General features: G+C 39.9%; 1 protein-coding gene across 2 annotated transcripts in view; it reads left to right on the top strand.

Moving 5' to 3' along the window:
* LOC127427839 (transcription cofactor vestigial-like protein 4) overlaps positions 1–14,490 on the top strand; it is an 88,204-nt gene that overhangs the window by 37,843 nt on the left and 35,871 nt on the right. Inside the window, exon 1 of one of the 2 annotated variants that reach the window (XM_051675663.1) lies at positions 6,341–6,686. The exons of the other annotated variant lie outside the window; for it this stretch is intronic. Coding sequence (XP_051531623.1) covers positions 6,605–6,686 — 82 coding nt within the window. The 5' untranslated portion in view covers positions 6,341–6,604. Of the gene's footprint in view, positions 1–6,340; positions 6,687–14,490 lie in introns of those variants that run through there. 2 annotated transcript variants of the gene reach the window in all.

Genomic DNA, 14,490 nt, shown 5'->3' with positions numbered 1-14,490 from the left:
CTTAGCGGGGCAAGGGCTGCCTCTGCGAGCTTTGTGAAGAAAGGAAGGACCTTGTACTGATATGCCTGACCCTCGAATGCAAACCGCAGGAAGGGTCTGTTTCGAGGAAGGATCGAGACATGGAAGTACGCGTCCTTCAGGTCTACCGCCGCGAACCAATCTTGATGCTGGACGCTCGCCAGAATACGTTTTTGCATCCGCATCTTGAACGGGAGTCTGTGTAAAGCCCGGTTCAGTACTTGCAGGTCCAAGATTGGCCGCAACCCACGTTTTTTGGGGGGTTTTTTGGTACGATGAAGTAGGGGCTGTAAAACCCCTTCTTCATCTCAGCCGGAGGGACAGTTTCTATCGTGCCCTTCCGTAGGAGGGTAGCTATCTCCACGCAAGGTAGCAGCGTTTTTGTCCTTCAAGGTGAAGTGGACACCGTTGAACCTGGACAGACGCCTGGCGAACTGAATCGCATAACCGAGTCGGACGGTCCGGACCAGCCATCGCGACGGATTGGAAAGCGCAAGCCATGCATCCAAGTTCCGTGCAAGGGGGACCAAAGGGACAACATCGTCGGACGTACCGGCAGGTGGGGCCTCGCGGCGGGGTGGAGCTCGAGGTGCCACACCATGTCGTGGCCGTGCTGAGTCTACGGACATCGAAGCACTTACCTGGCTCCTTGTGACCACCCCCGGAACAGCCTGGGATGGGGGAGGAAGAGGCCTGTCCTCGTGATGGGGTGCAGGATCTTGAGCCGCACCGGGGCAGGATATGCCGGCTAGCCTCCGTCTACTGTTCAACCGTCGAGAACTGCTGGGCAAAGTCCTTGACGGTGTCGCCGAATAGGCCAGCCTGGGAGATGGGGCAGCAAGGAATTGTGTCCTGTCGGCCTCACCCATCTCGACCAGGTTGAGCCAAAGGTGGCACTCCTGGACCGCTAATGTGGACATCGTCCGCCCGAGTGACTGCGCCGTGACCTCCGTCGCTCGGAGAGCGAGGTTGGTCACCGAGCGCAGCTCCTGCATCAATCCCGGGGCGGAACTACCCTCGTGCAGTTCCTTTAGCGCCTTGGCGGACTTGCAGGAGAGCCATGGCGTGCAGGGCGGAGGCGGACTTGCAGGAGAGCCATGGCGTGCAGGGCGGAGGCGGCTTGTCCAGCGGCACCATAGGCCTTGGCCATCAGAGACGACATAAACCTACAGGCCTTGGACGGGGGCTTTGGGCACCCGTGCCAGGTGGCGGCGCTCTGTGGGCATACGTGTCACACGAGCGCCTTTATCCACCAGGGGATTGCCGAATAGCCCTTGGCTGCCCCACCATCGAGGGTAGTGATGGCGGGGAAGCTGAAAAGATCGGGACCCGGCAGTAAAAAAGTGCCTCCCACGACCTTGTCAGCTCTTTATACACTTCCGGGAAGAAAGGAACGGGGGCGGGGCATGGCTTTGAGTGGCGCCGCGAGCCCAGGAACCAATTATTGAGCCACGAGGGTTCAGGGAAGAGTGGAGGGTTCCACTCTAGCCGATGCTCGCGGCTGTCCAGGAAAGCATGTCATCATTTCTGCATCAGCCTGTGACTGGGCAGTTGTCCCCGAAGGGAGGAGCCCAGCTGAGGCTTCCGCGTCTGACTGAACGAGCCCGCTCTCCGATGCTACGCTCGAGAGCTCATCACTTTCGCGGGCTCCAAATAAGAGGTCGAACTCACCGTGAGACGAGCCAGTGGACTCATCCAGAAGCCCGATCGGGGCAGATGAGCGTGCGGGGGGATACCCGGCGGAGGCAGTCCCATTGGGGTCCCCAAATCACCCCCAGTGCTGGCCTCATACCTGTGGGTAAAAGGACTGAGGTGGGAAGCCTCTGGGGTGGCTTGCTTTCTTACGAAGGCGAGCCACGACCGCATCGTTGCCATGGACACGTCCTCGCAATGAGTACATGACCATCCACGAACGCTGTCTCCGCGTGAGCAGTGCCCAGGCACGAAAGACAGTGATCGTGACCATCAGAAGGCGAGAGATAACGAGCGCAACCAGGAATAACACACAATCGGAAAGGCATCTTTAAAAAGACACGTCTTTAAAAAGATGTTCCGTGTGTGCCGCTCTTTTAGAGAAATATACTCTTATTTCTGCCGAAGCGCCCAGGAGCATTCTCTGCAGTGCACCAGTGCAGAGGGGGGAGAAGCCGCTGAAATGCGCCGTCAGATCCAGCAGAGGTGAATGAAAAGTCGTGGGAATTCAGCTCAATGAGCATGACCGCTGGGCTCCGAAGAGAAAATCTGAATGAGTGGTTGCATACCAGCTCCTTTTATACTCGTATGTCCGGGGGAGTGGCATGCAAATACCACTCGCCAATTTTCATTGGCCTTTTATCAAAGACCAGAGGTGTCTCGGGCTCCCAAGAGTGACCCCTAGTGTCACTACATCGACACAATGTCGAGTGAGTGACAGATAGGGAACCCAAGTCTTCTGAGGCCATACAATAGCTCTGAGTGAGGAACAGACTGAAGTCATTAAGCTGTGCTGGTTGCAAATAAAAACAAAGCACATTTAGCCAAGGGACTGTAACTTTCCAATTTTTTATTTATTTATTATTATTTATTTTTTTTACAATGGCTGAGGCACAGATTTCAAATAAAACTAAACAAGGAAGATCAAGGAAAACACTGAGGACTTTTAGTATCAGTACTAGGCCTATTTGTATTCTGTTTTCTTTATCAGATGTGAAAATGGTGTTGGTTCCCATGATCCCACAATACTATCTAATGTTACTGAACTGTAGGGTGACCAGATGTTCCACTTTCACCATTTTTGGTGGCCTGTTCCTGGCTGGAGTTGTCCTCAGAAATGTCAGTTATTAACTTTGCATTTAAAACAGCCCATAAAGTGTAATATTACCTAATGTCACAGGAAAGGCCAAGCAGCAGAGCCAACAATTTACCATTCTGTAATTACTTGCTTGTGCTAGTTTTGAAATTGAACTGGACCAGAGTGAATAACCTTTTGGAATGTCTGCAAGAGCTTCATCATCATTTCTCTGTATTTAATCCATACAATAATTAGTTAGGGTGAATACAGGTACAATGGGATACAATAGCGAATTAGATTTTTCTAACAACATTTTCATATTAAAGAACATTTTACATTTATTAATTACAATTATCAATGTATAAATTCAGTTTACAATTGAATGTAGTATCGTGCCTGATAATCAGAATAGCAGCACTCTTGGTCATGTGAAATTGCTTAAATATTTCTTCCTTTTTTATCTATTGTAGTGGAGATCAAAAAGTATTTGAAATGGTATTGTGCGAGGGCCTAAGCCATTTGGAATATACAAGATTTTAAAAGAACGCCAACGACAAATGATCAGACAGTGTCCCACTGTACTTGTATATTTTGTTTTGGATGCATACTGACCTCACAATTGTCATGCTAATGTGAGAGAAAGTGTACCTTAAACACATTGTGTGTGATGATTACATAGTGTCATTGAAAATAGTATGTTAGAGTATGACATAGTTCATCACAGTACAACTTTTACCATGGTCAAAACCGAATTTGCCCCCTTTTATAATTTATAGAAAATAACATTTGAAATTTGAATATGTTGACAGCTGATGTGATAGGACTAGATGATGTGATATGATGTCCCTGGTTTTCATTTTAGAAATCTGGTTACCTTACTGAATAATCAGTGAAGCTTTGCATGATTTTCAGTTAACTAATTTGGTATTCCAATTCTAACACACTTTTAAGCTTTTATGTGGATATGCTTTTCAGAGTCCCATATTAGTGTATTAGTGTATAGCACTAGCGGCATTTAACAATGAACTTGTCTATTACATTCTTCATTTTTATAGTTTTTGAATCAGTTTCACATGGATCTACCTTTTTATAAAGGCTCAGAAATTCCTAAAAATAATTCTGCTCATCCTTGTTTGCACATGGAGGTCACTGAATGTGTGTTTAGTGGAGTTGATTTCAGAGGACAACACCACTGGAGGGCAGTAGAGTGTCACTGGAAATAATTAAGGTTAGTGCCTGTAGGAAACAGTTTGAATTACATAAAATATAGTTAAAATGTTTGACATTCAAACCATACCTACTTCCATGTGAATAGAATATTGATCGCTGTAAAGTGTCCAAATGTTTAAATAATGATATTGTTAATTCGTTGCCTATATTTGTCTTTTAATTTTACCTGAATTATGCTTTTTAGTGTTAATCTATTATGCCTCTCTTGTAGATTCACATAGTCAATGGAATTAATAGAGATTTGAATGATACCTACACAAAGTGCAACAATTATTATCGATTTGTTGTCTGAATATAAATAATAATAATAATAAATAAAAAAATCTTCTACATGGAGGTGTTTTTCCATGTATTTTTTATTATATACAGTTGAAGTCAGAAATTTATATACATCTTAGCCAAATACATTTAAACTCCTGACATTTAATTATAGAAAACATTCCCTGTCTTAGGTCAGTTAGGATCACTACTTTAAGAATGTGAAGTGTCAGAATAATAGTAGAGAGAATTATTTATTTCAGCTTTTATTTATATCCTTTCATCACATTCCCAGTGGGTCAGAAGTTTACATACACTTTGTTAGTATTTGGTAGCATTGCCTTTAAATTGTTTAACTTGGGTCAAACGTTTTGAGTAGACTTCCACAAGCTTCTCACAATAAGTTGCTGGAATTTTGGCACATTCCTCCAGACAGAACTGGTGTAACTAAGTCAGGTTTGTAGGCTTGCTTGCACATGCTTTTTCAGTTCTGCCCACAAATTATCTATCGGATTGAGGTCAGGGCTTTGTGATGGCCACTCTAATACCTTGACTTTGTTGTCCTTAAGCCATTTTGCCACAACTTTGGAGGTATGCTTGGTGTCATTATCCATTTGGAAGACACATTTGCGACCGTGCTTTAACTTCCTGGCTGATGTCTTGAGATGTTGCTTCAATATGTCCACATAATTTTCCTTCCTCATGATGCCATCTATTTTGTGAAGTGCACCAGTCCCTCCTGCAGCAAAGCACCCCCACAACATGATGCTGCCAACCCCATGCTTCACAGTTGGGATGGTGTTCTTCGACTTGCAAGCCTCACCTTTTTCCTCCAAACATAATGATGGTCATTATGGCCAAACCGTTCAATTTTTGTTTCATCAGGCCAGAGGACATTTCTTCAAAAAGATCTTTGTCCCCATGTGCTCTTGCAAACTGTAGTCTGGCTTTTTATGGCAGTTTTAGAGCAGTGGCTTCTTCCTTGCTGTATATATATCCTATGTCGATATAGGACTTGTTTTACTGTGGATATAGATACTTGTCTACCTGTTTCCTCCAGCATCTTCACAAGGTCCTTTGCTGTTGTTCTGGGATTGATTTGCACTTTTCGCACCAAACTATGCTCATCTCTAGAAGACTGAATGCATCTCTGTCCTGAGCGGTATGATGGCTGTGTGGTCCCATGGTGTTTATACTTGCGTACTATTGTTTGTACAGATGATTGATTGGCCTGCACAAAGCCCAGACCTGAACCCCACTGATCACTTTTGGGGTGAACTTGAACAGCAACTGTAAGTCAGGCCCCATCGACCAACATCAGTTCCTGACCTCACTGATAGCCTTGTGTCTGAATGAGAGCAAATCCCTGCAGCCATGTTACTACGTACAGTATAGTGGAAAGCCTTCCCAAAAGAGTGGAAGCTGTTATTACAGCAAAGGGGGAAATTGATGCCTAAGGTTTTGAAATCAAATGTTCATCAAGCACATATGGTGTCCACAAACTTTTGGCCATATAGTGTTGAGTGTGTGTGTGTGTGTGTGTGTGTGTGTGTGTGTGTGTGTGTGTGTGTGTTGTTTTGTTTGACAGGTTGGAATAAATCTAAATTACACTAGTTATTATTAAAGTTTTTGTCTATTCTGTTTCAATTGTTCATAATTACTTTTGTACTTTTCACTTGTTCACATGTAATTGGCTTTTTGAACAGTCAATAAAAGCCTTAATTGTTAAATTAAAAATGCATCTAGTAGTAACGTGGAGTAGATGCCTGTCAGAAACAAAGTTCACCTTCTTAGAATTAATTTGCAAATACGTTACCTATAACAATGGAATAAATACAAGTCACTATTGGAATAGTTACTCACTAGTGCTTATTTTTTGCCTACCAATAACTTTTCTGTAGTAACAACAACGACTTTCCACGGTAACATTTTCCTTGTACAATTTTCATCTCCTGATTCCCATGCGTTTGGGAGGGATTAAAGTCTCGCGGGAATTGGCGAGCATGCCCAGAGTGCGGCGGCGCGCACAGAAGAGCGTGGGAGCGCGCATTGGAGTCATACCGATCATAGGCTGCGTGTCAGTGCAGTCGACTTACAGCGGGCTGTGAGGAGAACTGTCGCGACCCCCTTTGTCCTCAAATACAACTCTTTTCACACGCGAAAACTCCTTAAAGTCACGTTAAAGTACTTCTACTCGTTTTGGTACTTAACCTGGTCGGGTTATATTAGTTTTATATCGCTCTGTGTGAAGTTAAAGGCTGGGCCTTTTTACGCGCTCCGGACGAGAGAAAAAGACAAGCTGCTCTTTCTGCGATTAAAAGTCCATAAATGCTTTTTACCAACATGGACCTGTTGAACTACCAGTACTTGGACAAAATGAACAACAACATTGGCATTCTGTGCTATGACGGTAAAACAATACGCTTTTTATTTTAATATTTCATACTGTTTTGGTTGATACATGTGGAGTATTTATCGATAAAAGTAACGGGCGTCCGTGACGTCATCGGGTCTCAACACTTTCACGATCATTGCGATTTTCATTTTGTATGCGACTCTTAGTGGCTTATATATGTCAGTGGAGAAAGTGAGTATAAAACACTGAAGTCAACGCATGTTTCCGTGTCTCTAAAAAGTTTGTGAACGTCTTTTAGCAACTCGAAAATATGAATCTATACACACACACACACACACACACAAGTACCGAATAAGTACGCACGTTTGTGTATTGCAACCTTTGTGATCAGTTTTTGATTTTAAGAATGGAAAGGCATTTAAACATGTTTCATGTATTATCTCATGAATATCATATCCATGGAGTTTAGATGAGTAGCTACATTTTAAGATTACAACCCTTAATAAATATGCCTTTAATGCGTTTCATGTCAATCACCTAAGCTGGTTACACATGCTCTTAGATGTGCTAACCTCATGAAAAATGTGTAGCATGCAGAGATTCGTGTGCTGTATGCTGTAACCCACAGAGCTCTCAGCTTTGCGTTGTTACATGAGATGCATGGTTGGGCAAGATAGTTTGAATGACTTCATAGCCTAAATGCTTTTTACGGAATAACAGTACGAATTGTTTAAACACATTTGTCAAATGTGTCAATATCACAGTGAACTGTTTTACTTTCTGATGTATTATGCCGAGCATCATGCAAAACAATATCAGCTTTAGTGCATTGTTTAGGAACAGTTTGAAAGTACAGTTAATATCTAGTTTGAGGGATATGTGTGGGCGTGTTCTGCACCAAGCTGTACCAGCCTCCTGTTGTCGGCCATCACATGTCAAGAGTGCAGAAATGTGATACCACCCTCTTCTAGATCACTTATACTCACCCAATTGTGATGTATGAACGTTTTGTTATTTTTTTACAAAAAAAAAAAAAAAAAAATATATATATATATATATATATATATATATATATATATATATATATATATATATATAAAAATAAAAATTGTGATTTGTTCTTGTGCAGTTACAAATCTGGCAAAATAGTGCATCCTGGAAATACATCATGACAAACAAACTAAGTTATGATTTTAATTAAAAGCTTGTTCTTTAAGGTGATCTGGGTTGTTATCTGGTAAAAACCGATACTTTAGATCTCAACCTGTCTACACATTTTAATATGTATTTTTTTGGACTCCACTAAGTGCTCTACTAAGATTTCAAAATAATCCACCTCAACATATTTGGCTGGGTCATTGCTAATGGAGGTTAGTTGGACACAGCGGTACTATTATTCTCACTCACTAATCACTATTACTTTTTCTTTTAGAACCTCTAAAGTGCTTTTTAAAACTATTAAAATAACTTAAAGGAATATTCCGGGTTCAATACAAGTTAAGCTCAATCGACAGCGTTTGCGGCATAATATTGATTACCACAAATTTATTTTGACTCGTTCCTCTTTTTCTTTAAAAAAAAAAGCAAAATCTTGGTTCCTGTGAGGAATGGGGGCCAATTTTTGAACGTTAAAATACTCGCTTTCTCAAAAGTATAGCCACAAGACATAAACGATATGAGTGTTAACATGATTTTAGTGTGATAAAATCACTTATTAACCATTTCTGTGTAAAGCTATATCCAATTTTACAACTTCATTACCATGACGATGGAATGTCAACAAACCAAACTCTAAAACAACTGTAAAAATGTAAATTTAAACAACTTTACAGCTCAAAAAATGCACAAGTTTTAACAGAAGAATTAATGCAAGTGTTTTTATAAAATTATAAGCTTCACATTTCTGTGTTTAGACCCTCCAAAAATTGGCCACTTTCATTTTCATGGTCCTCATTCACTTCCATTGTAAGTGTCTCACTTTAACCTCAACTTTTGCTTTTTTTAAAAAAAAAAAAAGAAAAGAAAAGGAGGGACGAGTTGAGAGAAATTTTTGTGGTAATGAACATTGTGCCACAAATGCTGCCGATTGAGCTTAACTTGTTTTGAACCCGGAACATTCCTTTAAGTAGTTACACGCTGGATTAAACACCTGTAGACTCTCCAAGTTTTGTTTGTAACTTGTCATGCGGGCCCATCTGTTCTTCTCTGAATATTACAATGTTTACTTAATGAGATATGATGTCGAAACTCCATGTTGTTTGACATCACTCACTCCCTCTTAGTGATTTGTTTATGTCTGTGATTGCATGGGTTGGTCTTCCTTGGGCGAAGACTTCTGTGTTTCTAGATAACTTAACAAAACTTTTGAAGGATATATTCCAGCAGCAGCGTGCAGCTGAATGATTGGCATGACACACTTATCTCTACGGGCCTGTTCTGAAATGTGTTAGGCTATAGCTGCTCAGAGCGGATGTCGAGCAGATCCAGCACTACTTTTGCCTATTGGAATGTTCTCCTCATGGGCAGCCCATCACATGACCCAGTGACAGTGGATGGAAATACTCAAATCACAGCCATTTTTGCACACTGTTACACGACTGCCTCTTCAGCTATTTTTAATGTGTTCCAGAGAATATCCTGAGCATATGGTTAATCTATTATAGCTTCTGTGAGTAGAGCACCATCTCTTAAAATAGGCCTGTTTCTGCATCTCTTTGTGCCTCTTTGTTTACCTGGACATGCAGATTGGCGTTCGATAGTAAACAAAAAATATCTACAGTAAAGGTCATTGCTGAAAGATGCCGCTTTGCTGAACTTTGCTTCTGCTTTATCAGGAATTAAATGAATGCAGCCTTTCAAAGGTCACAGAGAGACTTTATCTTTGTTCATTGTTCTTCACACCAAAGCTGATTTTAAGGACTGACTTTACAATGCAGTTAGAAGATTGTAAAAAAAAAAGTCTGTATAAGTTAACGGCAATCATGTTTTCTTTTGTTGTGATTTGTTACAAAAGTTTACTGCATATTGTCAAACAGGTTACCCAAAAGCACCTAAAAGTTCTTAAATTAAATAATCAAGTATTGTTGACATGTGAATAGCATGTAGTGGCTTTGCTTACAAATATGTGGTGGACTGGTAATGGTTTTTCAGCACTCCAGTACGGTATGTAGAGAGTTTGGTTGCCATTGGAAATGATTCCAGACTTTTTATCAGAGCAACCAGAAGAAAAAAAAAAAAGAACATGCAAGAGAATCCTGTATGTAGAACTTTGGCTGGCATTCGAGTTCTGTGAAAGTTCTGCGGGTGCAGATGTCATGTGTGCCTAACAATGACCATATGTTATTTATATTTATTTATTTATATCGGCTGATATATCGGTCTATCACTACTTCAAATCCCTCTGCCTGTTCCTTTAGCGTATTATTAATAATAGCGATATTCCCATCCAAGTTGCAAATGTAATTTATTTTAATTGCTTTTACAATTTCAAATTCAATTTGAATTAAGAAATATCTCTGGATTAAGTTTTTCTTGTTTCAATAAATGAATGTAATTTTGAAACCAAATCAATAAAGCAAAAATATTACATACACCCTCGGCAGTGGGGGCTGGGGGGTTGCCGATGTTATTGGATATCATGTTATTTTTTTATAGAAAAATCGTGAACATATCGCCCAACTCTAATAGCCAATAATTTTGATGGTTGGGTTGGCTCCAGCATTTCAGATTTTTTTGTACAGATTTCATAACGAGGGCAATATTTGAGAAGCTGTGCATTCAATGATATTAATGATATTCTCTGAGCGAATTTCGGATTCACATGAATTATTTTTGTGTTCACATCTGTATTCCGATATAAATTCTATAGAAATATTGTTAGTACTTTATTTTACAGTACGTGTACTTTCCTGGTACTTGTTTGGTAAATATGTTGGCCCTTCTGACAAATGTGTAGTTATGAGGTACTTACCTGAAGTGTTTGTAAATGGTAACTAATATGAATCATTACTGTACTTACCAATGGTACATGATAATTATGTTGTACCATTGGTACCTCCTGTAGTGTGAGGTAATAACAGACACTTACTTATAGAATACGTACATGCTAACTTGTATGAAACATTACTGAACTGACCAGTGGTACATACATGGTAAATACGTTGTACCTACAGACTAATGTGGCGTAACAATACGTACTTATCTAAAGTGTACCAACATGGTAACTAATATGAAAGTACAGTACGTCTCAATGCTACACACGTCGTAAATATGTATTACTCGCAGACAAGTGTAGACATTTACTTGGTGTAAGTAAATTTTAACTAATGTGAAACCTTACTATACCACTACTTTAAAAATTATAGATAATAGTAAGTACATGTCCTCATGTTACATGCTTTGGAAGTTGGATGGGTTCTTACAAAGAACCTAAGATGAATCACAGCAGTAGCTATACAAATCCCTTCATGAGAGAATCAGTGTTCAGTTAAAGAATGTTAGGTAAAGTGAACTGCAATGGTACTTACCAGTGAGTACTCAATAAGTATCTTCGTCCACCCTAAGTACTGTAAAACTTACGCATTAGCTACTAGGTACATTCACTAGTACGTCCATGGTAATTCCATGGAAATAGGACTGTAAAATAAAGTGCACAATTGTATATAACCGTTACATAGAAATTACCAGCTCTTTAACCTTTGAAATATGCGTAGTGCATACACGCCACCTTTGTCTGTATAATATATTTTCCATGTTTGTACCATTGGTAAGTACAGTAACGTTTTGTGTAAGTTAAGTTACCATATACGTATGCCATTAGTAAGTGTCTTATTACCCCACACTTGTCTGGAGGTACAACATAATTACCATGTACCATTGGTAAGTACAATATTGTTTCATATTAGTTACCATTGACGAACACTTCATGTATGTACCTCTTGTTACTACACATTTGTCTGTAGGTACAACATATTTACTATATATGTACCAGGAAAGTACACGTGCAGTTAAATATAGTGCTACTAGAATATTTTTGGTAAATGTGTTTTAATCGTAGTTTATGCACACGTCTTTTTGCAGAATAAAAAATATATCCACCTCAAGCGTGTAAGTTGTTTTTATGCACATTTTAGAAACATTATTCGCATCTTGGTGTTTCCACCTGCAATTTTTATGCACTATGCCAAAATTGACAGGGATGGAAATTGGAAACCCAGCTACTGTATTGTTTCGCATTTATCGAGAGGACATTTTACTTAAGTACAGTTATCATGCATGTTCAGGTGGAAATATGGCCTTTTCTGGTTCACTCACAAATTGAAGTAGTGGCGTGCTGTGCTCTGCTGTGGCTTTGTGCTAGCCAGCAGGGTCTAAATTGAAGCAGAAACTGTCAGCCGGGGTGAAGTGCTGACTGTCGCTTTTCCTGCTGAACAAAGGCTAAAACCGGCCGTGGGCAATGGAAAGATAAAACCCCCCTGCTGAAGCCATACCTGTTTTGCCGTCGCCTCTACCTTCACTAACTCCCCTTTAAAGAAGAAAGCTTTGGTGGATGTCCATCTTATGAATGGGTAACATGCTGTCTGCTAGTAGGGTTGGGTGATATGGCAAAAAAAAAATGTTTTATCAAACTTGTTGACGATTCACGATTTAATTTTTATTTTATTTTTTTTTTCAACTTAAATGTACTCCAACATGATTCAAATTGTATGTTCTTTATTAGAATGCAAGGCAACCTAGTTAGATAAATCCAAGTTATTTTCATCATAGGAAACAAAGGTGTGCAAGAAAAGTGCACCACAGGGGGAAGTTGTCAACAGAGTGTAAATGTAAAATAAATGAATCTAATAAACCCAGATGTTCAGAAATAATAGAATAAGAAAACTGCAAAATAATTCTTAGCCAGTGTAGGTATTCATTTTATCTAAACAATGTCTATCTAGAAAGTTATCTAGAAAGCAATATCTCAAATCAAATCACTTTTATTGTCACACAGCCATATAAACAAGTGCAATGGTGTGTGAAATTCTTGGGTGCAGTTCCGATCAGCAGTCGTGACAGTGATGAGACATATACCAATTTACAATAACATCAAATTAACAGCACAATTTAAAGTCTAATATACACATAATTAAACACAACAATATACAAATAATAACATACACTGTACAGTATACAATACACGCAATATAGATACACATTATTCAATAAAAAAAAAAAGATACAATATCTGTAAATTATCAAGTTTATCTAGAAAGTACTCTTTGTATATCAAACAATTTGTGTGTATATTCATAAACCCCTACAGATAGAGACGCACCCTGTAGCGATTCACGCTGAGTAGCACAGCAATATGAAATTTATCATTACAGTTCAACTCGCAAAGTTTGTCAAAATTATTGCTTGCCAGATGTTGGCTATAGATGCAGTACACTTGAAACACATCACAGAACAAAGTAATAATTGGCAATCTATCTGAATCATGGCAAAAGGAGCGGTGGATGTTTGATTCTCCCATATATAGCCTCTCCATGATTTGAAAGGAAGCACCCATAACTGTCACGTAACTAACGTTTTTTTTATGGGTGAAAAGAAAGGAGACCGTTCATCAACATGCGTATGCTGAGGCCATTTATGGTCTTAAGCCAGTGTATACCTGCATGATGGATGAAGCTGAGGTACAATCACACTGTGTACAATCGTACTGGGAAAATTACCATGGTCTTATATCAGTCTCCGTGTTGTTAACCTGTCATGTTCATTTGGAGTGCGCCACACGCGTGCAGCTGATCAGATTGGGAGCGGACAAGTGCTATGAATTCTTTTTCTCTTCCTTATTCAGCTTTTGGTGGATTTACAACGTATCTAACTTTAGCGTTTGCCATATTTTTAGCAGAATCTTAGATAAAAATAATAATAATTGTGTCAACACTCAAATTCAAATTAATCGGAAAAAACACCCAGCCCTATCTGCTAGTCAGCTCAGATTTCAGACAGACATTAAGCAGAGAAGACTTTTGTTCTGCAAACATCTGTAGTATGATCAAACAGTTGGAAGCAAATGTTTACTTTGACTTATTCTCTGCATTTCAGAAATTAGGGTATCTCCACTTTTCATTCCATTTTGCCAACAACTGGCTGAATATAATTTGCACAGAGGGGTGCTGTCTTATTTTTTGCTTGCTGAAGCTTTGTGTAGTGTGAAGGTGGAAAGGGGGTTGGACCACATCTGTAACACAATCTGATTCGTAGAGGATGGTGTAAACATGTCTGTGGCTTCTAGGCGTTCTTGCCTGTTGTCTGTCTTCCTGGTTCTGTCTGTGCCAACGTTAAGGATTTTTCTGGCAAGATCGCGGAATCGTGACGGAGTAAATTTTAATATCTTGCACTCCTTGAGACACAGAAGCATGGCACGTACACCTTGTAAATCTCTACACCAGGGTCTGGACTCAACTTCTGTGATGATGGGGCTGGTCATTGTAAGGTCCCTTTCCAACAAAATGTTTTTGATTCTTTTTTTTTTTTTTTTATCACTTGAGTTGGATTTCTTATTTCTCACGGAAACTTGGCTTAATGTTGAGCTAAGCCCTCTCTCTCAACTTTCTCCAACTGGTTGTGGCATTTTTTTTTAGTTCCCCCGGGACTAGTGGTGGGGGGGTTAGCTGTGGTTTTTAAAAATCAGTACAAGTGCCCGTATGTTACCTACCAAAATATATCAGAGATTTGAGGTGCAGTTACTCATGGTTGATATTTCTAAACCAGTGTTTTGTGCTCCCATATATAGACCCCCTAATCAAACTCATTCAATAAACATTTAAAGATTCAACAACTAAGACATAAACTGAACAAGTTTCACAGACAT

This window comes from Myxocyprinus asiaticus, chromosome 37, assembly GCF_019703515.2.
Source record: "Myxocyprinus asiaticus isolate MX2 ecotype Aquarium Trade chromosome 37, UBuf_Myxa_2, whole genome shotgun sequence".
In the NCBI taxonomy this organism is placed as follows: domain Eukaryota; kingdom Metazoa; phylum Chordata; class Actinopteri; order Cypriniformes; family Catostomidae; genus Myxocyprinus; species Myxocyprinus asiaticus.
The sequence above is the reverse complement of the archived record's forward strand: the minus strand, read 5'-3'. Positions and strand labels throughout refer to the sequence as shown.